Raw genomic sequence first — 26,791 nt, 5'->3', positions numbered from 1 at the left:
TAAAACACTTTTTCATTTGTTTCCTGTCTTTTTTCCTAAAGAAATAGTTTCTTTCTCTCTCTCTCTTTATTTTAATTATAATCCAAACAAAGGAAATTTTTATGGTAAGCAAGAGAAACTGATTTTATTTACCAGCTAATCCTTGTACACTGTAACACGATATGCTTCAAAGTATGCTGAGGGAAATACATAATTTTCAGTTTCCCTGTTCCTCCAAAGGGGAATCAAAATAAACATTAAACTTACTCATCCCATCGTTGATTGTGCTTTCTGTAAAGTAGAGTGTCCAAGGCAACAGCATTGACATCCAAAGCTCCTGGAGAAGGCCACTGATTGGTGAGGTGAGTAGTTAATTCTTGTCTTGATCTCAAGTCATTATTCTTTAACACAGTTCTGTGAATATAAAAACCAGTAACCCTCAGTCTATTTAATGCAATTCTTTAAGCTACAGAAAGAAAAACCAGGACAAATAGTCTGGACAAAGTTGATCATAGAATCATCATGGTGAAGAGACCTTCAAGGTCATTCAGTCCAACCATACACCCAGCACTGCCACTGCAACCCCTAAACCACATCCCCCAGTGCCACATCCAGATGCCTCTTGAGCACCTCCAGCGATGGTGACTCCACTACTTCCCCAGGCAACCTATTCCAATGCCTGACCACCCTAACAGGGAAATTTTTTTTTCTAATATCTGATCTGAATCATCTTTGTCTCAGCTTATGGCCATTTCTTCTTGTCCTGCAAGGCAGAAGAGACCATTCCCCACCTCACTACACCCTCCTTTCAGGTACTTGTAGAGCAGTGAGGTGTCCCCTCAAAACAAAAGAACCCAGTTCCCTCAGCTGTTCCTCCTAAGACATGTTTTCTAGACCCTTCACAAGCCTTGTTGCCCTTCTCTAGACACACTCCAGCACCTCAATGTCCTTTTTAAAGTGAAGGGCCCAAAACTGAACACAGCACTTGAGGCACAGCCTCACCAGTGCCAAGTATAGCACGATCACTCACCCAGTCCTGCTGGCCACACTATTTCTGGTATAGGCCAAGATGCCATTGGCCTTCTTGGCCACACTGTTGCATCATATTGAGCCAGGTGTTGACCAACACCCCCAAGTTCCTTTCTGCTACACAGCTCTCAAGCCATTCTTCCTCCAGCCCTCAGATGGGGTTGTTGTGACCCAAGTGCAGGACCTGGCAGAACTTCATGCAGTTGTCCTCAGCCTTTGCCTGTCCTTAGGCTGAGTCTGTCCAGATCCCTCTAATGAACCTTCCTACCCTCAAGCAGATGAACATTCCCACAAAACTTAGTGTTGTTTGCAAATTTACTGAGGGTGCACTCAATCCCCATGTCCAAATCATGAATGAAGATGTTAAACAGAACTGGCCCAAAAACTAAGCCCTGGGGAAAACTGAGCTAGTGACCAGACAGATGTTCTACTTCGAGGGACCAACAAATGGCAATTTTCATAAAGCATCCCAAACTGCTCATTTTCTTAGGGGAAGCAGCCTAGAAACCTATTGAGATGTATTTATTTACAAAAAAAAAAGTTGAAATTAGGATCCTTCTGCAAAAGCAATAAAAAAAAGAGCAACTATATGCAAAAGATTCTTTCTGCCAGTATAATGATAATTTAACAGCCCGGCTGTTTTGCAAATCCACTATGGGAATGTGATGTTGTTCCCCCCCAGTTTTTTTGTAGTTCGAACACCCTCCCACTGCCCCCCTTCAATACTTTTCAATGAATGAACTAAACCCCAGACATGTTAATTCCAGTATATGCTTCCAGACAAAATATAACACATAATTATTCTGTGTTCTACCACCTTACAGTTTGTAGGAACTTATGTCTATAACTAACAGAAAAAGTATAAACTGAGCACCTTACATGTTCAAAGTAGTTTTGCCTCAGATTACCATAAAGCAAACCAGGTTTCTAAAATTCTGGAAATGAGCAAGCTAATATGCCAATATTGGAAATCAACTGCCAAAAGTCATACAGAAATAAGGAAAGTACATAGTTCTTCAGGCTCCAAGACAAGATCAGCCTTTTTCCAACAGTACAAGGCAACCTGCCCTTATACTGCTGTTGAATAACTGGATACAAAAGTAATAGTGCTTGACCCACAAATTCTCCCAATCCACACAATACTAGACAACAGTAAAATGCTGCTCTACAAGTTTGACTATCTCTGTCCTGAAGCAAAAAGCTAATGTTATGCATCTCCATACCAAATGGACTCAGAAGTTCAAAGTCAAATGCCATGTTGTTATCTGAAATGCCAAACTGCACAGCAAATTAAATAAATATCCATGGCACACATTTATGTGACTTCTCAAATAACATTGTCAACAGGTCTATTTTTACAATGCAGTTTTTATTCTGGTGCCATCTGAACAGTTTAGACAGGAACATCAGTAGGGGCACATAACACTGCCTAAAGAGCCAAAATTTCCCACAAAACAAAGACAGACAGTGAGCTCAGTAAGGAGTTTTTAGCAGCTGAGTTTGAGAGAGGAGAAAGATACACGGTAATATTGCATGAGAAGGGGGTGAAGCACCACAGTGAATAAAACCAATTTCAGGAAACTTTTATCAGGATCATTAACTTCCCCAGCATTCACACAAGTCAATAATCAACTTCTCTACCCAGGAATCTCCCACGTCACCCTCCTCTTTCTAAGTGGTCTATTGGAGTAATCACTTTGCTAACCCAAAACCCTTAGTAATTTCAAATATCCTGTATGGTATTCCCTTCCCCATGCAATTACCCGAATTCCATGGGGCATACTGAGCAACTGAGCATTAAACAGCAGGTTTGTTACATGTTTGTTGATTTAAGGAAACTGAAACAGAGACAGCAAGTTCTCATGAGGTTTGCCAGGTACATTACGTCACCTCCTTATTCAGAAGGACATCTTGGACGCTTTCACAGAAGTTTCTTAACAGGATCCAATTTATTTGAGCAATTATGCCTACAGTGCCTAAATGCAAATTCCCACACATAAAACACACCTATGTAAATTCCCATTTGGACAACTCCCATATGTTATCACCACACAACTCAACACACATCTACAGGGAAGTTGCTAATAGTGGAATTTTTGCATTCTATGGGGGTTTCTATAGTGAGGTTTTCCCCACAAATCTTTATGCTACAGTAACCTGAAATTTCACCCTTTCTGCATGAACAAAGAAATCCTGAAGACTCACCAAACTTCTCCAGGGATTTTAGCATAACAACATTAAATGATAGTTCCACTAGATCATTTCTTAAACCACTCCACCATGTTCAGGAAGAAAACTGGGCATCAAGTAGGATAAAGAACTAACTATTCTCCTCTTAAAACTTCTATTTTGAATTTTTAGAAGTATGTAAAAATAGATTTGAATATATAAAAGCAGTCCAAACACAGTAACCAATATATATAAAATAGTAATATAGACAATAGAAAATTAGATGAAACATTCACAAGTCTGTTAGTTACCACCTATTTTTTCAGCTTTGTAGATTATTTAGCTCTTTGCTCTTTGGCAGCCATTTTTCAAGTATCATGAGATTCTGCTGCAGCAGAGTCATTATAAAGGCACTGCCTGCAAACAGCAAATCTCTTGAGAAAAACAAAGGCAGTACCAGTTTTTGCCTATTAACCAGACTTATTTGAAGAGTCAAAGTATTAAAGTGCATGGAATCATAGAACCATTTAGGTTACAAAAGACCTTTAAGATCACTGAGGCCAACCATAAAGCCAACACTAAACTATGTCCCCCAGTGCCATGTCTACACAGCATGCATAATCTGCAAACCCTTAAATCGCTATGAGGCAAAACCGAGCCTGCTACAAATATTCAAAACCAGGAAAAGAAATGGATACAAAAGCATTTACTATAGAAAGGAGTTAAAAAAGGAAGCAAATATGATCAAATTTTAATGAAAAAAACATACAACTTTCAAAACACACAATGTGAAAAAATGCTGCATAAGACAGAGTGCTGTCCTGCTCTTGTTCATGTAAGAGAAGAACTTTCTAAAGATTGAGAGTTCTCAAAGTACAACAATTTATTTTATTCAAGGCAGACTGAATTTCTACAGTAGCTCTCCTGTTCCCCAGAACGCAAGCGCTGTAACCAGTGTTAGCCAGATCCGGGCAGAGATGCCACAGGGTTTGAAGCAGGACATTTCCTCATCACCAGGAGTGCAATGAAGACTACAAGCTTTTTACTTGTGGTCAGGTGTTTAACCAAAAGAACAATATTACTATTGAAACTTACTCATCTGCTTGTACAGCAAAGAAAGTTTGGCACATAAAAGCTTTTGGAAGAAAATTAAAGTCTTGATAAAGCAAAAGTAAGAAATGAAGAAATGGTTGAGAGGTACAAATAGCAAATAGAGATAATTGTGAAATCTACAAGTTTCACAAAATATTCCAGAATAAAATGTAAAACCAGTGTTTTCTCTTATTTACATACATAAAAAAAAAGACAAAGAGGAACTGCTGAACTCTTTGGGTCTTAACTGAGAAATATTTCAAAAGTGTTACCAAGAGTTCACATAAAAATAATATAATGTAACCCATAAACTTCCGTATAAAATGCCAGTCTGTAGTAAAGCACACTGAACTGGAATGGCCTATGTACACACAGATTTTGTTCTATTACATGTGTTTCTAAGAACAAGCCGCTGGCAAGAAACACCAACTGAAATCCAGAATGAAGTGAACACCTGTAGACCAAGACTCAAAGCCTGGATTTTACAAAGGCTATTACTGCTTAACTTATAACTTACATGGAACAAAGTCCATAATACATAATAACACTGAAGATCACAGGTATGTAGTTCTATTTTTAAAAAAATTCAATAAAACATTGTTCTATTGGGTTCATAGCTGTGAGGATTTAAAGATGATGCAACAAGCATATACAACAAGCTGTTAACGCCTTTTCTTCTGACTGGAACAGAAGATAAAAGCAGTGGCTAAAAGTAATAATCTCGGGAAGGCAGGTCATATATGGAGAATACAGTGGATCTTAGTATGAGATTGATGATTGTTTTTTGAATGGAGAGGCAGTGAGATATGGCTCAACACAGTATCCTCAACTGACATGGTGAGAATGTGGAGTGTGGAAAGTTTTGTGCAGAGTAGGAACAATATGTAGGAACTTATTATGAAAGCAGGGGGGTTAAAGCAATTTATGGTACATTCCCTAATCCAGGCATGAAAAAATTCTTGATTGTGTGATGGTCTGTGAAATTCCCTTCCCTCATCCACCTAACTGGTATCTTCTCTGCCTACAATCATTTCCATCTCTTTATAATCACATTGGTGAAAAGTAGTAGAATCTCTGTTTTATAATCTGTAAAAAGAAATCAGTTGTACCTTCAGCAGTCCTTATCCCAACAAACAGTTTTGTAAGATAATTTCATATAGTTTCAAGTTCTGAAACACAGTATAAAAATCAAGAAATAGTAAAGAGATAGCAAGCAGAGAAAAACTACTCAGCAACAAGAAAAACATTAGACTCTTATCAATATTAGTCTCATACTGAATCCAAAACACAGCATTAAGAAGAAAATTAGCTCTATCCCAGCTGAGACCAGGACATTTCTTCTAAAATGACCAAACACCCTTTGTATTACTTCATAGCATAGATTTTTCCATAATGCATATATATAAGAAAAGTATAATATACACAGTCTCACCATGTTAGCCCAAGATACCCTATTTAAGTTATGACATTTAAATTTTTGTGGGTTCTTTTTTATGTCGGAAAAAAGTCAAAACTCCATACAAACTCAAAATACTACTGCAAGTAATAATTTGTTCAGCAAAACAATCCACAAAAGAGATAAGAACATCATCTTAATACTAGAATACATCATTAAAAGCTAACAAATATTTGGCTCACATCTATATTTTTGTTCTCTAAATCAGGAACCACTATTTAAATTAAGTTCCTCTTCAAAAACAAAGAAAAGTAAAACCATTCTACTCATGAGTTCCCGCCTATTACAAAAGAATACTTATGGGCCATTAACTAATCAATATTAACATACTTCCAAGTTGGAACTAAGTGTCTGCAGCTACATAGGCTCCCTCCAGACCTGTAAATTTACTTACTTTTATTCAAGAGTAACAGAAGCAGCCAGAGTGTTCTTCAGGTTTACACAGCTATTCCCAAAATGTCTCTGCATTGTTTTGACTTTCAGTTATTTAATTGTGTATTTAAGAAGCTGAGAAATGTGAGATTAGTGAAGTGTTTCAATAAACATCCTTCCCTAGTGTTCAGACCCTGTCTTTGTCAGGTACTCTCCAAAATATTTACTTGCAGGTTTCCTCAACTGTTATTATCCTGAGCTGTTTATTTAATGATTTATTATTTTGAGATTATTTATTAAGCACAATCAAGATATATTTTTGTAAGGTACACACATAAAAACAAAATGCCATTGACAAATTACTGCCCATTTCCATCGCTGCTGCCCTTTCAGTTCTGGTACAATGATGTAAGGAGACACTCTGAAGATGGATCATCCTTATCTATTTTTAAAATCTTTTAAGAAGCTTTTGTGATTTGGGGTTTTTTTTGTGTGCATGTGTTTCCGTGTTTTGTTTGTTGTTGTTTTGGTTTGGTTTTGTTGTTTGGTTTTTTTATTTACTTCCTAAGGTCACCCCACACGCAATTCTCTTTGCCACTAGCACTGCTTTTGGCAGCTCAAATGCCTCTCAAAAGATTAAGAAATTACTTATTTGAATTAACATATCTAAGACTTCTGGATTTTGAAAGTGTGACCTGAGTTACAGTTCAGGGAGGAATAGGGACAAAAGATAACCTGTATGTGGGGTTCCTGCATGCACAACAGAAATTACATAAAATGTTGCTTATCTTGGTCAGTTACTATACTGTAACTGTATTACCTGGAAATGGAAAAACAAATAAATAAATAAAATTAAGTCTCACGTTTAGTCGAAGCTAATACAGAAAAGCCTTATATGGGTAACCACATAGAATTTCTGATCTCATTTCACCTAGACTGGATTTCCAATTTCCCCTAGATCAAATTCAAATTCACGCCATTGGAAGCCTATTCCAAAAGATTCATTTACACAGATGTTTTTGTTTGTTTAATAAACCAAAAGTCAGTTCTGTTTCCAATTATGCCTATGAAAAAACCAGTAATTTCTTACCTGCAAGTTTAATTTCTCCAAATCCAGAAAATGCCAGTCCAGTTGGCAATTTGCCCTCCTACCAGCAGATGAGGACAGGAAATAAACCAAACAGACTAATTCCCCAAGAAAGGGAATTATATCAGATGAGTGCTCCAGTTCAACAACTTCCTGAGTAATGAAAAGTAAAAGTGAAAATAAAAGCTTCAAAGAAATAAAAACATTTGAATAAGAAAGAACAAGCTTTAAAAACCTTTATTTAGGACAGGAAATATGGAATGCAAACTCAAATTGGCAGCATACATGAATATAACTAAAATCTGTAAGAGTAACTCTAAAATAAAAGGGAACTCCCAAACTGGCAGCACTGTAGCATGACAGTGAGCTGTCTGGACTGGTATGTCATTGGACTTTGAGAAATTAGATCAGCAGGTATGAAAATGAGTTACTTACCAGTAGATTTTGATGCTGCAATGTATCAGTTCTTTCAGGTTTGTGCCCTGTGCACAGGCACAGCATTCCCCATGTTAGATGCCAGAGCAGTTAGATCCCAGCAGACTTGCTAAAGGCAGCTGCTGCAGTGAAAAAAAGTAGGAATGTCCTACCACAATACATTCTTACTCTTTCTGACTGGCCAACAGATCTTAGTGTGTCACAGCAATGGTACTAGTTGTGCCACAGAACAGAACCCCCTGAACCATCTTCAGCATATTTTTAGTCCTCCTTTATTGTCCCTTAGAGATCTTGAAGTATATCCCCCAGTCATAAAATCAGTTATCAATTTGATACAGCCTTCAATCTTCTTGACCTTTGGATAACTTGGATAAGTTTTATATTGGCAGAAGTACTGACAGCTTGACTCTTGAGTTCTAGCCTAACTACAATCGAGTTTTTGTTTCAGAATACAGACATCCAGAATGGATCAAAACACACTGTAATATGTTAACTTTGTATGTGCTCATTAAAATGGCACTGCAGCCTATGACTGACACTCTTCATGTCCTTGGACAAATAACCAGACCTGATTCTCTGGAGGAGGGTAACAGGCACAACACAACCAGTTTCCCCAGATCACAGGTCTTGGCAAAAAACAAGAGAAATATTGAACTTGAGTAGCAACCAAATTACTGAAAAAGGGGAGCTCTAAAGTCAGTTCTCCAACTATGGGATCTTCTTTCCTGGGAAATGAGGATTCTTAGCGAACAGAATTTTTTTTACAGATTATTAAATTTGCCTTCTGTAAATATCCTCTCAAAGTCAGCTTGTCACTTAAAGATTTCTTTTCCTCATGTCAGTGATGTAAATATGAAATACCTGTCTACAGCTGAGTTCTCCTGGAAAGAACATTTCCATGAGGGCGTGGGAAAAAATACATCAAGATCTTCCTCCATAACAGATCAAAAAAATCACTAAAACCACTGTTCTTCTCAGCAATTTTTTTTGACATTTTAACATGTTTCCTTTGAACTCAGTAAAAACAGGAGAATCAAAAGCAAAATGTTTGGATAGCTTTGGGTTGACAGAACAATCACCTTTTTGAGAACTTCCACTTTTATTTAAAGCCAGTATGAGTTTAAGAGTTTCAGCAGAGATAAGTCAACAGTATCATCTCCTACATAAACAAGCATTGCCAAAACTAGCATATGAGCTCCTTCACAATGCCATGTTTCTGATTACACACAGAAAATAATAGTAGCAAGCCAAAGTAATTTAAGTTCTTCCTGGCAGTTGAACGTGAATTAATACAAGTGCCAAACTGTGCAAACAGTAAGACAGAGCTTGAAAGTCTAAGGCAATTGCAGAATTAAAAAATGTAGAGCAAAGTCTGATCCAAGGGCAAAGGGGTAAAGAAAACCCAAACAAAAAACTGCCACACAGGGAAAAGAACTGAAGAAATAGAGAAATGAGAAGGGAAAACAGGTGGCAAATAAAAATCTTGCCAAATGTAATCTGAGTTATAATTTGGATGACAACATACTGAAAAACTATGATGTTATGTGGTTGTGTAAGAACATCTCAATATCAAACAGAAAAGGCACCAGTTTGTATCTCAACCACTTGTTATCCAAATGGGAAGGCAGCTAATAAAAGCTTCTTGTTCAGGAATCAGGTAACACACTACATTGTATTTTCTTGGTTTTAACTTCAGACATTTCACTTTTTGTATTTTAAACCTTTCCAGAACTGATTTAGACTGTGTTTTGTTTTAGGAAAATATTGAAGAAACAAAGACACAAAGTTGTAGCCTTAAAACTAGAAAAACAAGCTATAACCCAAACTTACAAATATCATCCATAATTTGAAAAAAAAATTCAACCATTTCTGCCACTGTGTGTGTACACACACTGACCTATAGCTCACCTTTATTTTGTTCAAACTATTTGCATTTTAGAGAAACTTCTATTTTGAAAGTATAAAATGGAACCCTCTGACTGTACACCAACAGTTAATGATTATGCACCATGATTGACTTTCTGTACTTTTCAGATGATGTTTTCTATCCTCTTCATTTGCAATATCAAGCTATTCAAACCCTTTATGAAATCAAAACCTCAGGCTGACCTGTTCCAGACATAAAATAATTCTCTTTGTGTAATTAAAAGAGGAAGCCAGTCATGTTTGTTGTATTACTCTGCCAAAGCAAGTATTCTTTTTCTGTCACAGTTCAGGTGTGTGTGGCTCGTCTTCGCGAACGAAGATTTGGGAAGGGCTGTCCCCACATGGGTGTGCCCTTCCAGCCTGCGCAGTGGATTTTAGGTGAGGCTCAGCGTGCGCAGAACTGGCCCCACCGTTTAAGTGCTGAGGTTCATCTGCCACGGCCGAGCGAGCTTGGACAGTGATAGGGAAGTCCTCAGGACTAGAACCTACAGCACCCGGCATTTCCCAGGAGGTCTCCCATCCAAGTACTAATCCGGGGCTGACCCTGCTTAGCTTCCGAGATCTGACGGGATCGGATGTCAGGGACGCATTTAACTGCCTACACAGTTCAGGTAAGTTCAGGTATATTAATGGAGGAAGAAACTCCCTGACCACACAATGCAGTTTCCTGCTGGGAATGCACATCATTTGGAACTGCATTGCATTGAGGCCCTCAGAGGTTCAGTGCTTGTCATTATTACAATTTTGAAAGGCGTTATTGTCCCCTGCTCCCAACCTTGTAATTCTACACTGGGTAAATATTCTGGAACTTGGAATGCATGAAGTGCTAATGTCCAAACAACTTATTTAAAGCTTTCTTGATTGCTACTTCTATGCAATGCCTTTATCCATAGAAGTGTATGGCAGAAAAAAGATGCCACTACAAAAATGGATTTTTAGCATTACACACTGGAGACTCAAAGAAGGGGACAGATTGCCATGCTAATGCCATGCAGTATGCAAAATGGTGAAAGAAAAGTCCCTATGGGTCCCTAACTCTCCAAGGGTGGGAGAAGAAGGACTCCTTACAAAAAGGAGTACTTTTCCTTTTGAAGTCAGACATTTTGCTGTAAATATACCAACACATCTTATGCTTGAAGACATCAATGGCTTCAAAAACTTTTAAGCTCTTTAAAATTCTAAGGTTTATTTTAACATAGACATTTTAAAACCCCTTTTTAAAAGTTCTGAATGAGATATTAAAATATAAAGGTTTAATAATTCAACCCTCCCTTATCTACTGCATCCTGCAGAATAAGTCCTTCCCTTCAGGCAACTATCAACCCAGAAACTTTTGGCTTCCTGCTGTGCAATAAACCCATGTGGATTCTAAGAATAGCATGTCCTTTGTTATGTTAGAGGCTTGACTTCAATTTTTTTTAATTATGCATAGTTCTGTGCCTTGCCCTGTATGGTCCACTCCAAATTGGCTGTCCAGGTACTATGCCCAGCTGAACTGGTTATATTTTTAAGCAAAAAGGAAACACCCACGTCTCCTTGGGTTTCCACCTCACTGAAAACAGAACTTCCCTTCTTTCTGTCTACTACACCTTTGTAAAACAGAACAGGATTCTAATATTGCAGCAAACTTCAAAAGAAAAAATTACACAAAACCAAAATCCAAAACCCTGCCCACACAGAAGTTTTAACATCTGTCAGAATACGTACAGTTTTTTCTGTGCTGTTAAACAAAAAAAAAAAATCAAAGACAAGTTGAAAAAAGAAGGACTTGAATACAGACTGTAACACTAAGGATTTCAAACTGTTGCTGCAAACTTGAGGGGACAGAGGACAGACAGGAAGCATTACAAATAAGAGCATGGCTAATGTGAATCAGGGTTTGATAGCACAATACATGGAAGCTTTTAAAGGAAAGAAGGATTAGCATTCTCAATTTTCACATCTAGGAAAGAAATTTGCCACGAAGATCAAAGATTAAATTTAATCTCTGACTTCCTTTCAGCAAGAAAAGAAAGCAGCTACAACAAATTGGATTTACTATACTGAAGCAGTTGAGAAATTCAGACTCTTTAAAAAAACAGTAAGTCTTAAGACTGTCTGAAATGAAGGTAAGAGTGCTAAAAAAATCCACCCAGCTTTCCGATTTCTGCAGACAATTTAGTTTTTGAGCTAGGATTACAAATCCAGGCAACCCACATCTAAGTTTTACTCACAAGGAAGCACAAAACACAGGCTCCATTTCAAAGCCTTTGCTCAGACAATTCTGCTTCCATTTCCTAGGACAAGCTTTTCCCTGCTTTGTCCCTGACAGCACAGCTATAGCCTACATCCTTTACAGCTCTGTGCCTTCATCTGTGACCCTTCCCTGCCTGCTCTCAGGCAGTTCTTGTGGCAGGGCTCTACAGCTATAGAGCATTTACAATTAGAATCTCGACAAAGCGAGGAAAAGCACAGACACAACTTTCATAAGCAGGTTCTTCAACCAAATGCAGCATGACCGATCACTGAAAAGAAACCACCTTTGCTACAAAGAATACAGTCATCTTCCTTTATGTACTCCATAATAGATCTGGTAGGACATGGTGCATTTCTCTGAAACAGAGAAGCGCCTTTTGCCTGGACTTAAACACGTATGAATTTACTCTGCATGCTGTGCTCACAATTGTGCTACGTCCAGGTGCTGCTGAATGAGCAGACAGACCTTTCTGAAAGGCCAGATGCATTACCTTGAACTCCACGCAGTGTTAGCACAGGTTAAAAAAGGTGTGTGGACCGAGTACTCCAACACTCAATGTCTGGAAAACAGGGAAGTGTAAGTGACAGGCTGTGTACTGCTCAGGGGTGAATGCATACACAGAACACTTACCGTAATTATAGTGGTACTGAGACAAATCAAATTATCTGATTCAAGAGGCATTCAACATCTCTTTGCAGGATCATAGAGGAGGAAGGAATGCCTGTCCCTGTGCATTTTGAATACTCCAGAATACAGTTCTTTGATGATTTGGGATCCCTTTCCCATCACATTTTGAATGTTATAGGATTTTTATCTCGGGTAGACATGCCATGGGTCGCAGGTGTCTCTTGCCTGTCCTCCTGTGAGGACTTACTTTTAAGCACTTAAGAGCTGTTAATTTTAAGTACTTTAAGGCCTTAAGAATTGCCTTACCCTCACTGTAAAAGTACACTGTTTTTATAGAAAAGTGGAGCCAAAAGCACTGCTCTGTAATGTTCAAGTCCTAGACAAAAACACATCCCAGTGATGGCTTCTGAAGAAAGCAGATGAAGGCCATGACTGTCTCATCACTATTATAATTCACACCTATCACTAGGCAATCTCTTCATCTCTTGATGCTGAAAGGGTGGGAAAAGACCAAGCTGTTGTGAGAATAGAACAGAATAGTTTCTGTAGGAAGAGATTTAACATGATGATTTAGCCCAACTGCTTGATCACTTCAAGGCTGATTAAAAGTTGAAGCATAATACTAATGGCATTTATGAAATGCCTCTTGAACATTGGCAGGCTGAGGCCAACACTCACCTTTTTAGGAAGCCTATTCCAGTGTTTAACTCTCTCCCAGTACAGGAACACTTACTAATCTCCAGCCTGAACCTTTTTGTTGATCAGCTGTGCATTAGCTTAAATGTGATTCACTTTTCTAACTTAACTATCAGACACCTGCCAAATAAGAGAGAGCTCCAATCCACACATGGGCGGGCATATTACTAAGAAATCCAATTAAGCTAAGAGACATGGAAAATAAGTTACTCTTTTGTGAATAACTAATCTGATAAATTTTCAGTTTCACTATTTTCCAAATATTGGTATTCATGAAATCTGTCAAATAGCTTTTAACTAAATTGAAAACTGTGTTCTTCATGTAGGTTGGATACTCAAGTGTGTGAGACAAAGTTAAGAATACTGAAAATTGTTGAACATGAAGTATAGCAGCTGTAAAAGAACACTTCCAAGTTTCTCCAATCTCATAACCCCATATTTATTTCATGCTTTACAGCAAACTGCCTTATTAAACACACATGTGGAAAAATGTCTCTGTAGGAAATCTGTTTTTTAAACAGAAGGCCTTGTTGATCTGGTATTTATCTGCTGATTCTGTGTTATCTGTTTTCCAAGTCAGCAACCATAACAACCTATACTATCAAGAAAGTCAGATCTCTATTCCTTACCTCACATTATTTTTTTTCTTGGGGTGAGGCAGAAATAAATATAAATTCAGATTCTGCCCAAATCCATTGAGAATATATGTAAACCATTTTGACTTGCACACCTGTGAAGTACCACTTTGGAAACATTGACAAATTCTTACTCAACAGAAGTCTGAAGCCATAGAACTTGCTACCTTAGAAACAACAGCCAGTGGAATAGAAGAGCATCATTTTAAAAAGAAAATAGAGAATGTTTATTTATAATAGTTTCAATTACACAGCAAAAGATCCTAAAGCAGATCTCAAAGTGTTTTACAAACAGTAATGCTGTATGCCTTGGGCAGAATTATAGTCCCAAACTTGATGTTATCTGCTGATAAAGAATTCAAACAGATTATAGCTTACATTTACTGCTTAAAAATGCCACTAATGGTAGAGGAACAAAACACTAAGATGTGGAATTACATTCACATAATTCTAAAATGGCTAGACCATAAAAAGCAATTGGCTAAAACTCATGCCTCATTACAGACACAGCAGTGACACAACACACTCTGCTGCCAGGTCACCCTTAGTCAGAATAAAAATTAAAAAAAAAAAGACAAAAAAAGGAGGAAAATTATCAATTTCCAACAATGATTAAAATAAATTAATTATGGTGTTGACCACTAGAGATCTGCTAGGAATATTTCTTCCCTTCCCTGACAGGCACGCCACACTTACAGCAATAAAAATGCAAAATTTTACCTCTCTTTAGTGTAATTCAGACCCCTGACCGCAGTGTCTGACAAACAGTTATACAAGAACACACTATCAAGATGCAACAGAAGCTATTCCACAGTTTGAGCCTTTACATAAGAAAGCCAGCAAACACAATCACACCCGTAAGACTAAAATCTTTAGAACAATCTGACTGCATATATCTCAGCTCAAAATTAACAGCAGTTACGAACACTGAAAATTTCCAGTATCAGAGCAGGTTTAAATGAGCTCACACCTTCCCCCCACCTTCCTTACATAACCAGGGATGCCAAAACAGAATAACATCAATCATTAGGCATACCACTAAGTTCAGAAAATAATTTAGGAACAGGTACCTCTCAAAAACTTACAGGCAATCAGAGCAGGGGGAAAAAAGAAAGAAAATTGGAACATCATCTTTTTTAATTCTTCAGCTCTGAAACTAGCATAAATAAAATGCAATTCTGTATTTCTGAGGATTTTCATAAAATACATTTCAAGCACTGCCAAAAAAATGATCTGTCACAAGAAAGAGCAGAAGAAAAAAAATTTGTCTTTGCTTATAAGCTAGTAATACTTTTTACTGCACAGGAAAGACCCTTATGGATGGTGTCTCTTATATTCTCTTTATCTTGGATTGTTTCAAAGATGACAGATCACTACCATGTTACTTCAGGGCTGAGTCACTTAAAAATTACTCCAGATACAAGGTAAAATAACTTATCTTGTATTTATTCTGAACAGAAAGGAACATTCAGTTGCTGCAGGTGCACACTGCAGCAGTCTCATGGCAACCTATCACCAGACAGTGAGTCTTCCATCTGTCTGAGTCTTTAAATATCGAATCACGGAATGATGTGGGGTGGAAGAGACCTTAAAGACCATCCTAGTTACAATCCCCCTGCCATGGGCAGGGACACCTTCCACTAGACCAGGTTGCTCAGAGCCCCATCCAGCCTGGGAGTGCCTCTGCCAAAGGAGAGGATCTCCCTACCCAACAGACAGGGCTGAGAAGATCAACTGTACAAGGATCATAAAATATTCAAATATTTATCATATTAGGAGTCACATATGCTATTAAGAAAATAAGCCTTTTCTGTTGTTTTACCATTTTGCCCTGCATTAAAGAAAGGGTGACTAGCAAACTGTTTCACCAGTTTGAATATTTTTAGGACTACCAGATGAACTTCTACTGTGTCTGAGCCACACACAAATAAATCAGTAAGTGTAAGTAAAGAAAACAAGTATTTTTTATACCCTTTTGCCTAACATTTAAAAAATAGTGTTCAAAATGAAGCTGCTTTCAATATTTTTTAAGGGTAGCCTTACAGCTGGGAGCAGTAAAATATAAAGAACATTTTAGAAAAACATGTTAAAAACAACATGTTAAAAATTCAAGCAAGTTTACTGTAAGCTATTTCAGATCTAAAAAAAAAAATTTAATCTCAGAATTATTCTCTTACACTACTGCAGTTTTCAGGGGAGCTATTTCCAAATACAAGATTTTTCAGTTAAAAAAAAATAAAAAAAGCTAAAATACATCCATTTCTTTAAGAAATCTGACTCATTTCCACAGGATCAAAAGCTCTTTGTATTGTATAGTTAAATAGGTTAAATAATTTAAGTCACACTGCTCTAACAACATTTCTTCATCATACTAACTTACAACTGGTCTTGCAGTTCCACAATGATATATTCCAGTTGCTCCTTCTCCATTTTATGAGCTAGATCCATATCTTCAATTCTTTGTAACAGCAGCTTATTCTGTGAGATGGATTCAGATAGCTGGTTTTCTCTGAGTCGTACCAATTCTTCAAGATAACCCTGGAAATAAAGTTGATAGAAAACTTCAAAGCACTATCAAAAAAACTTCCTTATGTGTGTTCAGTGTTCTGGTTTATGATGTATATGGTTTTACTTTGGTTTAATGGGAGACACTATTATTTATCATCAGTATTTAATGGGAGAATCAGACTTTTCTCAGTGGTAGTCAGTGAAAAGAGGCAATGGGCAAATATTGAAATACACAAACACAGGAAATTACTTCAATATGGGAAAACCTTTTTTTTTCCCCATCCGTTTTTAGGGGGGGGAGGGGGTTGTTTGTTGTTTTTTTCTTTCTTAAATAAACACTAGAATGGGCTGTCCAGACAGGCTGGAGAGTGCATCCTCGAGATACTCATGGCCTCACTAAACAAGGCCCTGAGCAACCTGCTCTCGTCCACCTTTTTCTTAGCAGGGGAGCTGCACTAGACAATTTCCAGAGCCGCCATCCGACAACAACTCTTCTGTGATTCTATGATTAAATATAGTTCTATCCACTGGATATATTTATATTGGATAGAATTTTTTTTGTTCCAGTACAAGTTTCAAGGAATCTTGAGAACTTTTCAGTATGCTTAGTTCTGCCTCTTCAGACATTACTGTTATCTGGACTGCTAAGGTACTCCCTGGAGCTCTAAGCAGCACTTCAAAAGTACTAAATTATGCGTTAGGACATACACAAATTCCCTGCCTCTCAGAAACATGAAATAATAAAAATCAAACCATTTTACTGTTGGAGAACATACAGGTTTTCAAGCACAGAAGCCAAAAGCAGCTTCCCAGATAGAGGTCTCAAAGACAACAATGGAATCCGCAAGGGTCATAGCAAAGTGAGAGAAGAAACCTGCTAACTTCCACGGAAAGATACATGTGAAAAACTCTACTTATAAAGTTAAAAATAAGATAGAACTGTTTAAATCTACCACTTTTGTGACATATATCTTAGTTCGTATTTAGCTATAGCAGTGTGTTATTAAATAGTTTAAATAGTGTGCATAAGTTTAAAAAAAGAGTGTAACAGTGTTAAATTAGTTCTGTGTGTAACCTTCCTTGTAGTCTGTAATATCCTTGCACAAGGAGAGATATAAGTGGTCTAATGTATAAACATTACATGCTTTTCTCCACCATTCCTCAATTCTGTTATACCCCACTGACGATGAGGACTGAAAAATAAACCTCAATTTTGGTTTGATGCAGTTAGATTATCTTAATTAACAACTAGAGCTAGTTAGCCTCAACAGAGGCCTTTAAGAACTGTGTTTGTGTGAAGTTGGACATCATGACATTTTACAAAAACATTTTAGACATGAAGCACCAGTATCAGAAACAGAACACTATGAGCAGTAGATTCCTCTATCTATAATGGCACAGAGATCCACCATCCCACCAGTAAAAGAATATAAAACTCCAGTTATAAGCAGTACACAAAGAATTTAGAAGTTTATTATAACAAAAGTGAACAGTTTAAATCATTCCAAAACAAGGAAGGGATAACTTCCACATAAGTAACAAATGTGTAAGGTATGACTCATTGACCTGGACATGAGACAACTTGGAAAAGACAGAGAGGGTAGAAAGGAAGTGACTGTTCCTAATTTTTCAAAAAACAAGAGGTAGGCACCATGAAATCAAGCATGTAGGAGTCAGATTTCAAAGACAGAAAAGGAGGTGCTTTTTCACACAACAGATGGTAGATTCACAGAATGCTTTGCCAAAAAAAAATTGTTTGGATGATAAAAATTTGCATGGGATGAAGGCGATATTTGACAGGTATTTGGAAGAGATGCAGCATAGGTTACTACACAGACAAACCTTACCAGTTTCAGGAAGTCCCTCAGCTGATATACATTGGCCAAGAATGTATTAGAGGAAGAGCGGTGCATATATATGTGATTTGTGTTTATTCTTCCCTCCATATCTATTTTGGCCAAGATAAGACAGTAGGCTAACCAAGGATTCTTGGCCTAAACCAGCCGAGTGCTGTTGATCCAATAAATCAATGCTAGGATTTACCTACAAATAATATCTATATAAATAATACCTGACCTTATCCTACTATTCAAACGGCTCAAAAGACAGAGACCTCTATCTTAGCTGCAATCCCGCTGCTCATCATATTGTGACCCTAGTAAACATTATTCACTTATACTGCTAAAGGCTGCAGTACACATGTTTACTCGGGAGGTACAAAAGGAATTCATAATTGTTTGGGCAAAATGAATGACAATAGAGCAAAAGAAGGATGCAACAGATCCACTATATCAGTTACTAAAGACATTATTTTCAATATAGTCTTCTTGTCACAAACATTCAGTTCTGCAACACACAGAATATCAGAAAGACCCTTTGCTTGAATAAAATAACTGTCTCTGATTAACTGGTACCTACTACACTGTGTGAAACTCAGTTGTTGATGAAACTTACTGCCATGAAAAGATCTCCTAAAGGGAAGAGAGAAACCAGGAAAGGAGCTCCATTCCACAGTTTATCTAACCTCTTACTGGTTATTTGTTCAAGTTACAACAGAACAGAACTAGTACAGTTGAAGTGAATTATATAAAAACTTGGCAGGCACATCCTAAATAACAATTAGACAATGGAAATTTTTCTGTCTATTTTGCTGCTGCAATTGCAAGTAGGCATTCTAAAGGAGGACAATTATGAAAGTGGCAATGACTGTCAGAGTAACTATCATTTTGAAAATTTTTTAAATGCATCAAATTTTCAAAGGTTTATCCTAAAACTGATTTAAATTCACCCCTAAAATTCACAACCACAAAAGTTGGCCGTTCATTGTGAGAATATTACAAGGAGTAATGTGACTCACTAAAATAATAATGCTCAAAAATTTGAGTATCAGATCAGCACATAACTGCTATGGAATGGGAATGTTTCTGGATCTTAGACTCATAGATAAACCAAACTCACCATTTGCTGTTACAGCCACTGAAGACCTTTGTGCTTATGCAGACATTAAAGCTTCCCAGGGACTGGCTAGTGGATTTGGGCACCATCTTTCAGTATGTTTTCTATTAGATGTATGTCACAACATATAGTGGGGGTATCCTTGGAAATTAACCACTTGGCTGTACCATGAAAAATAAACATTCACCTGTTTCCTCTCTTCAGTGCTTCTCCAGAGCTGCTGACACTTTCCTCAAGGGGCAGAGTGTGAGTTCAGACTGATCCTATGTTTTTGTCAGGACACAATGAATTAATACTGCCCTGAAAACCTTGCAGTGGTTCAAGGACTGTTGGGATGAGGAGGGCAAGGTTTTAATTTTGTTCATGTATTTGCAGAGATTCCTTTTGAATGGCACATTTTTGTTTACAGACGCAGGGGAAATGCTCTCTGTACCAGAGACACCCCCAGGAACAAGTTCTTTCCATATAGAAAATGGTATCAAACTAGCTGGGAAGATTGTACCAGCAACCACGATGCCAGCAGTTCAGGCCATATTTCAAAACCAAGAAGTCTAAGAGACCCAAAATGGAAAAGAAATAATTGTATGCATATTTTTAAAAAATGCCTCTCACTACCCCACAGCAGGTCTGACTTTTTCACTGTTACTAAGAAAGATTTTAGCTAGATTCTTTGAAATGTATTAAAGTAAACCAGTTTTGATTCTACCTATTCTGTATTCAGGGAAATAATTGCACCTCTAAGCACCCTTTTGTAGTTCCAGCCCTGCATATGGTTTACTGTGCTCAGAGTTTCACAAAAATCAAATTCTTACATTAGGAAAATAGAATAATGAAAATACTAATAGAAGTTATTTTAAAAAAATTAAAAATTTGTCTTTCTTTTTCCTTTCCTTTCCTTTTTCCTGACCACTCCTTTCTTTTCCTGTGCACTACCTTCTTTGGTGTTTATGAACACTTCTCTCTTCTCTCTCTCTCACCAGCTAATATGCATTGTAATTACTGTAGATGTAACATGCCATTATAACAAACTGACAAGCACTATGCTTTTAAAAATGCTGTATTACTAAAAGGTTTGGACATATATTTCACTTCATCTTTAACTTTAGTGTCTTGGGTGGTAGATGAAAAACTTACCTTTGGTTTCTATAGTAACATTCAATATGACAACTAAATTAAAATCAAACACACACTTTTTTGTTTTCCTTTCCCAGTCTAGCTTCAAGTAAGTCTTCAAACCATTTGTTTTCTAAAAACTCATCACAGTATCATTGAGAAGACAGTTTTACTTTTCCTATTAGATGGATTACTTTGCTGATCATTTCTGTTTACTATAAGACTAAGTGTTAAAGTTTAACATCACTATCATCATAAAAGCCTTCTACTGGCAGACTACCTACATCAATAAAATTCTGCAGCACCTAAGAAAGAGAAAAATCATGTGGAAAATCATGATCACTTCAAGCTCATAACCTAACAGTGTCAAGAGACACACTGGGTGTAACTCCAAGATTGGAAAAAGGAGACAAATTACTACATTAGATTGTGAAATCTGATCTCTGAATTATTATTATTCTCTTCCACATCTTGCCAAACCTCTATGCTCTCAAATCACTGAGCAGAGATGCTTAGAGATGCTTAGATACTCTGAGGATTATAAAATTTAAGAGGACTTACGTGAAGCTGAACAATATTTAACATATTTTCCTGACTTAATTGAGTATCTCCCTACTTGGCTGGTGATGAGCTTTGGTTTCATAGCTCCCCACAAAACTGATCTTTTACCTTCTGTTCCAATGCAAGCCGGTACTTCTGTTCCACCCTTTTGCATTTGTTGTACCAACTGTTTTCATCCGTGATGAAAGGAGGACCAATGTTCTCTGGAGTACTGCCTTCACTGCCACTACTGCCCAGCGTTCTTAGCTCTTCTTCATCACTGCTGATGCTGTCAGAACTGAAGGATGATATTTATTAGCCATGTCAAAAGATGTGCTTGCAAAAAGGCAAATTCCCATTGAAATTAAAGCACCACATTTCTTAAAAATATCTAAAGCTCTGTAAACTGAAAAGAATCAAAATGTTGCTTGGGATAGACTAGATCATTAAACACAACTTATATTTCAAGTTTTTATTTGTATAGCTTGTGATCTTGAGTCAAGTTAGACAACTGTATATGAGCTACTCTCCTGGAACACGAAAAACAAATGCATTACAATACACTATCTAAGGAAGTGGCGACTTAACCTTTTTTTCACAAATTCAGTGCAAAGACTAGTACCTGAAAACAGATTTTATTAAAAAAAAAAAGGCAGGAAATCAAAAAGTGGTTGTCATTATGGTAAATCATGCTACAGTTAAATGAGAATGTATCGTTATGGTTATAGCAAAGATCACGTGCCTATTACTGCACAGAAAGTATCTCCCAACATAGTAAGCGGATTCACTGCTAAAACATCTTTCCATCATGCAGAATCAATGTATGCCAGAGAAAGCAGGCACCTGCCTCAAAGACAAGAGTTCTGATATATCTCAACACCCATTCAAAATCTTCCAACTATGCTTCTCATTACATGAACAGCATCTACCAGGTTTTTTTAAGTAGTGATTTCTCCAACCTCATGATCTTGCCAACTTCTACTTTAACTGAACCACACGATTTATCACTAACATGAAAGCTAATAAGAGCTTCAGGAGAGTAACTAAGAATAATGTTCAGTTGTACATCTCCAAGACTACTCCTAACTACTAACTGCTTCCTTCATTTTGGCAAACCTAACGAGAACATACCTCATTCCTTGTTTTTCAGTGATGTCAGATTGTTACTTCATTTATAAGATAGTGAATTCTTATTATTAATCATAAGGTTGATCAGAGAAGCAAAATGTAGCTGGAAAGTCAAGATTATACATACACAACTGCTCATGACTGTCCATTATGTGCTAACAGCACACTCTGCTCATGTCATATCTTACATCTGCCAGGGCATACATAATTTTTATACGCAAAATAACTACATTTAAGTTTATGGCTACACAGAAAAGACCCAAGAAAAAGGACAACTTGGTCTGGTGAACATCAAAAAAGATAAAGCATTTGTTTCCTGCTGAATTATGATTGTAAATCAAAAAAACAATGTTAGCATGACTCACATTAATGAGTCATGTAACAATTCCACCAGGCTGAAAGAAAAAGGTAGCTGAGTGTATATGTCTGTGTTCAGAGATGAATATTATTTTGAACATGGAATGAGAAGACATCCAGTACAAAGTAAAATTTTGCCAATGAAGATGTTGTAGTTTGGGATTATTATGTAAATTCTCTCCCCTGCCACTAACTGCCCATGCCAGCAGTTAACAAAAGAAGTAGTTAACTACTGATCCCTTGGATGGGGGCAGGTTTTGTCTCTTTTGGTTTTTTGGGGACTTTTTTTTTTCTTAGCTCGGTGGAAGGGAGGAGCGGTGGCTGCCGAGGAGAGAAGTGGCTCTGCTGGCACTGCTGGGGCTTTTGGCTGAGCTGCTGCTTTTCTGCTCGCCGTGGCTGTTTCTCCCGGTTCCTGCATCTGGGATCCTGGCCTCTGTTCCAGCCTGACCACCGCCTGCACTGACCACCGCCTGCACCGTCACAGCCTGCCCGCCCCGGCTGGGGCAGTGACCCAGGAGAGAGAGAGGTTTGCAGCTGCTTTTGCAGGACACGTGGTGGTTCCCCACTTTCAGCTTTCTTTGTCCTTCATCTGGGACAAGAGACACAGAGTTCATCTGAGAGCTCACCACTCGTCTGTCTCGCTGGAGAGGGACTGGGAACTACTGGGAACTCACTCCGCAGCCAGCCGGGCTGTGACATTGGCACTGCTTAAGTATAACTTTCCTCCTGGAGGAAAACCTGCTGGGTTTTGTTGTTGTTTTTTTTCTTTCTCTTGTGGTGTTGGGGAAGCGGTTTGCACTAGTCTGTTTATATATAGCAGTTAAGAACAGTTATCCTTCTTCTATTAAAATTCCTTTTTTCTTAAATGTAATAAAGAGTGGCGTGATTATTGTGGAGAAGGCCCCCTCCCCTGCTTGTGGGTAAACATTTTGGGGTTTTTTTCCCCCTCGAACCTAGACAGAAGAAAAGTTTAAAAATGCAGAGTAAAGCTAAAAAGTACCTTTGGGTGAACTTCAAGTATGGTGTATAATCTATGACAGCAGGAAAGCTGCCATCCAGTCCCTCACCCTTCAGGCAAAAACTGATAAAAGAGAGAAACAAGGACAAGTTTATTACAAGAAAATTAAATGACAGTCACTGTTGAATCTTACAAATGTGAAATTTGATTTTTCTTAAGTTTTGATAAAAAAAAAGGCCTAGAGCATTTAATTAACTGAAATCCTACTCAGCTGACTGTTGAAAATTAGTAATTGGAAATATTATAGGATAATGAAAACCCCTACAAACAGAAAATACACATAATCAGGGAATAGATCTTGGAAAGTACTATAAACCCTAATTTTTAAGTATTTCCTTTTATTCTGAAAAATACAGATAGATGGCAAGGGAATAACAGAAAAGTTAACAAAATAACTTGACTTCATTTAAAGTGTTTGCAGAGCACTTATGTAACCATCCTGTTTAGTCAAAAAATCTTTTCTCAAAAATATTTCAGTGTCATTTTCCTTTCAAACGCTGGGCTGCAGGAAGATGAGAAACACATATGAAACTAACTTTTAGATATTGTTCTTAAATGGCTGTAACTTTAGAAAACCCTCATTTACACTGTATTCTGTTTTGTACTGGATATAAATGACTGTATTTCAACCAGGTTTACTTATCACAGAAGTGACAAAATTAATCATGCTTCCACATGGCTCATATTCCTCATTCCTCCTATCTCTGTCATTAATAAACAGATTCTAATAAGACACAACTTTTGCTAACTGAATTGCAAAGTACCGTTTCTGACAATGCAGTCACTTGAGTGGTATTTGGAAAGTACACTTAAAAGGTTGGAGGTTTCTCCCGAAGAAATTAAAAACAAAGAAAACAAGAAAAACACCCTTGCAAAACTACAATTATTTTAAGTAGATACCTAACTCCACATTGCTGTGAAGACAAAAAAAATTAAATTATCTTCTCACCCATGGTCCCCCAACTTCACCCCAAAGTCTTACTTACAGTTACACATAGATAAGTTGGTCAACAACTTGAACTGGAAAAAAAACCCCTCAAATATAACATGCCAAGAATGGCTATGGCTTCTTAGCCATTCAAATCACGATACTATGAAAGCTCTTCTAGGTGGTGCCAAGCAACAGGACACCAGACAATGGGCAGAAACTGATGCACAGGAAGTTCCACCTGAATATGAGAAACAACTTCTTTGTGGTGCAGGTGACTGAGCAATGGAACAGGCTGTTCAGAGAAGTTGTGGAGTCTCTCTCACTGGAGATATATTGAAATGGTTGTTTGCAGGTTAAGCTTTTAAAATATAGAAGTGCTGAAGTTAAAGATTACTTTCTACCTATGTGGTTACAATGTTGCCCTTGAGTACCAGGGCATAACCAATTACTTAATCACACAGTTTTCCTTCCAGTTTAAAAATAACTTTAAAAGACTCAGTTGTCTGTAAGCTTCATTTAATAGGTTTGAAGTATCTTCTGAACTGCTTTTAGGGTTTTGATACCTGAAGGAACAACCACATAATCATGCAGTTACATAAAAGACAGCGTAACTTTTCTCTTATCTAGAAGAGCCATTCAAGATCTGTCTCTCCATTTCCCCCTTCTTCCCCCCAACCTAAGTTTTGTCTCTCAAACTACCAAGAGAATCTAAAAATGTTTTCTATAATACATCAATTTATAAATACTTTCTCTGAGCATTTTGTTATGAAGCATGCAAATATAATACCTGAAATCAATTGCATTGAGTCCCAACAGCATACCAGCAAGCATATTTGCTTCTTCACCGAGAACAATTGCTCCATCTTCATAAAATCTCCTTCAATAAAAAAGAAATAGGTTCAGTAATACCATTTTCTTTCTAATAATAATAGTAATGATAATATTTTTCAGAGTTAACAGAAAACTGAAGAAATCCAGTTTAAATAAAAACAACGTATATGAACCCCAGAGGCATTCATATTTCATTTCAAATAAAGCAAACCAATAGACTGCAGAGCACAAAACACCACAATCTTGGAGCACATAAAAATTTAGACAAAAACAAAAAGAATTTTCAGTGTTAGTCTAAGAAACAGTAGAATAGGATGGTCAAAAGGCTGAGAAAATTATGACAGTATCTTATACTTTACCACTAAAAGGAAGAGTTTGTGTCATATACATAAAAAAAATTATTTCATCACATGAAAAAAAGTTCTCTCTCACAATTATATTTGCAGGATCTTTTAAAGTTCAACATTCATTTTTCATTCTTAGTAGTTGATTTTTTTAAAAATATTTTCACAAATCACCTGTTTCTGGGCAGTTTGCTTTTACTAAAAATATTGCACAATGGGAAGATTCATCCTGCATCCAGTTATTCTAAGATTTAGAGTTTTCATTACTTGGAAAGAGTGTTAACTTAACTTTTTATGGTAAAACACCTATTGACCAAAGCTTTAAAACTGCACATCTTGATCTCAAAATACAATTCACAACCCTGTGAAGGTTGCTTGAGAATGGCAAACAATAAAGCAACAATTTTAAAATCTGTACTCCCTTACCACATCCCCATTCTCTCCTATTAATTTTCATTTTCTCCTCCCAGCTACCACAGAAGCTACTTCCAGAAACATTCCATGTACGGGTGGGTGAATAGGACCCACCATAGCCACACATGTGGAAACAGGGAAACCAAGAGCTGTTCAGTACCAAAGGCAACATTGAACGGTCATTTCATAGGAGCTGAAATGCACAGTTCACCTATACATTCTAGAAATGTATGAATGCAAGAAAGTGCCAAAGTACAACCTGTCTTCCAGGCAAATACCAACAACACTGCCCTACCAAAAGCACCACCTGTTTTAAGAACTGCATGAAAACTTTTGGATGGTTCAGCAAGAGCTCGAGTTGTCAGCATGGTGAACAACCAGAAAAGACATGTTTTGGGGCACAGCTCCAAAGACTGAACTGTGTTATAATGCATGCTGTCCGAATCCCACTTTTTCAGTTTCATAACAGACATCCCATTTGCTATGAGGAAATGAGTTGTCCCAGACCTTGGATGTTCTCAGTAGAAGCAAGAAATTTGTAAGACTTCCTCTGAGAAGATGGAGATTATAGTCCCGACGCTGAGGTTAGGATGTACAAACTCAGCTCCCTACTCTCTGACTTCAGGAAGGGCACTAGGAGAGTAGCTCACCAGCTGAGCCACAGTGCTGAGCTAGATGGATGTCACAGTCTGATTCAGCACATTATTTGTGACTATTATTTGTGAATAACTGCAAGGCTCCAAGTACAAGCTGATTACAAACCAATTCACTGGCATTTGTAAAATCACTGCCAGGTACCAATCTGTACTGTGTTCAGTTTTATCTTGTAAAATGGTGCGTAGGAAGATTTCCCACAAAAAGGACAGGGCATACTTTCAATGGTGAGATGTAGAAGTTGACCTGGCAGTGCTTC

General features: G+C 37.4%; 1 protein-coding gene across 2 annotated transcripts in view; it reads right to left on the bottom strand.

Annotated features, from left to right (window-relative positions):
* The window catches only part of RUNDC3B (RUN domain containing 3B), a 48,567-nt gene that overhangs the window by 4,777 nt on the left and 16,999 nt on the right, over positions 1-26,791 (bottom strand). For both annotated transcript variants that reach the window (XM_071560551.1, XM_071560552.1), the window contains exons 5-9: positions 25,077-25,166; positions 23,341-23,421; positions 20,985-21,153; positions 16,120-16,277; positions 247-393 (exon numbers count right to left, since the gene is read on the bottom strand). In XM_071560551.1, the coding sequence (XP_071416652.1) occupies positions 247-393; positions 16,120-16,277; positions 20,985-21,153; positions 23,341-23,421; positions 25,077-25,166 (645 nt within the window). The remainder of the gene's footprint in view (positions 1-246; positions 394-16,119; positions 16,278-20,984; positions 21,154-23,340; positions 23,422-25,076; positions 25,167-26,791) is intronic.

This window comes from Pithys albifrons, chromosome 7 (genome assembly GCF_047495875.1).
Source record: "Pithys albifrons albifrons isolate INPA30051 chromosome 7, PitAlb_v1, whole genome shotgun sequence".
Classification (NCBI taxonomy): Eukaryota; Metazoa; Chordata; class Aves; order Passeriformes; family Thamnophilidae; genus Pithys; species Pithys albifrons.
Note: the sequence above shows the minus strand (reverse complement) of the source record. Positions and strands in the feature narration are given on the sequence as shown.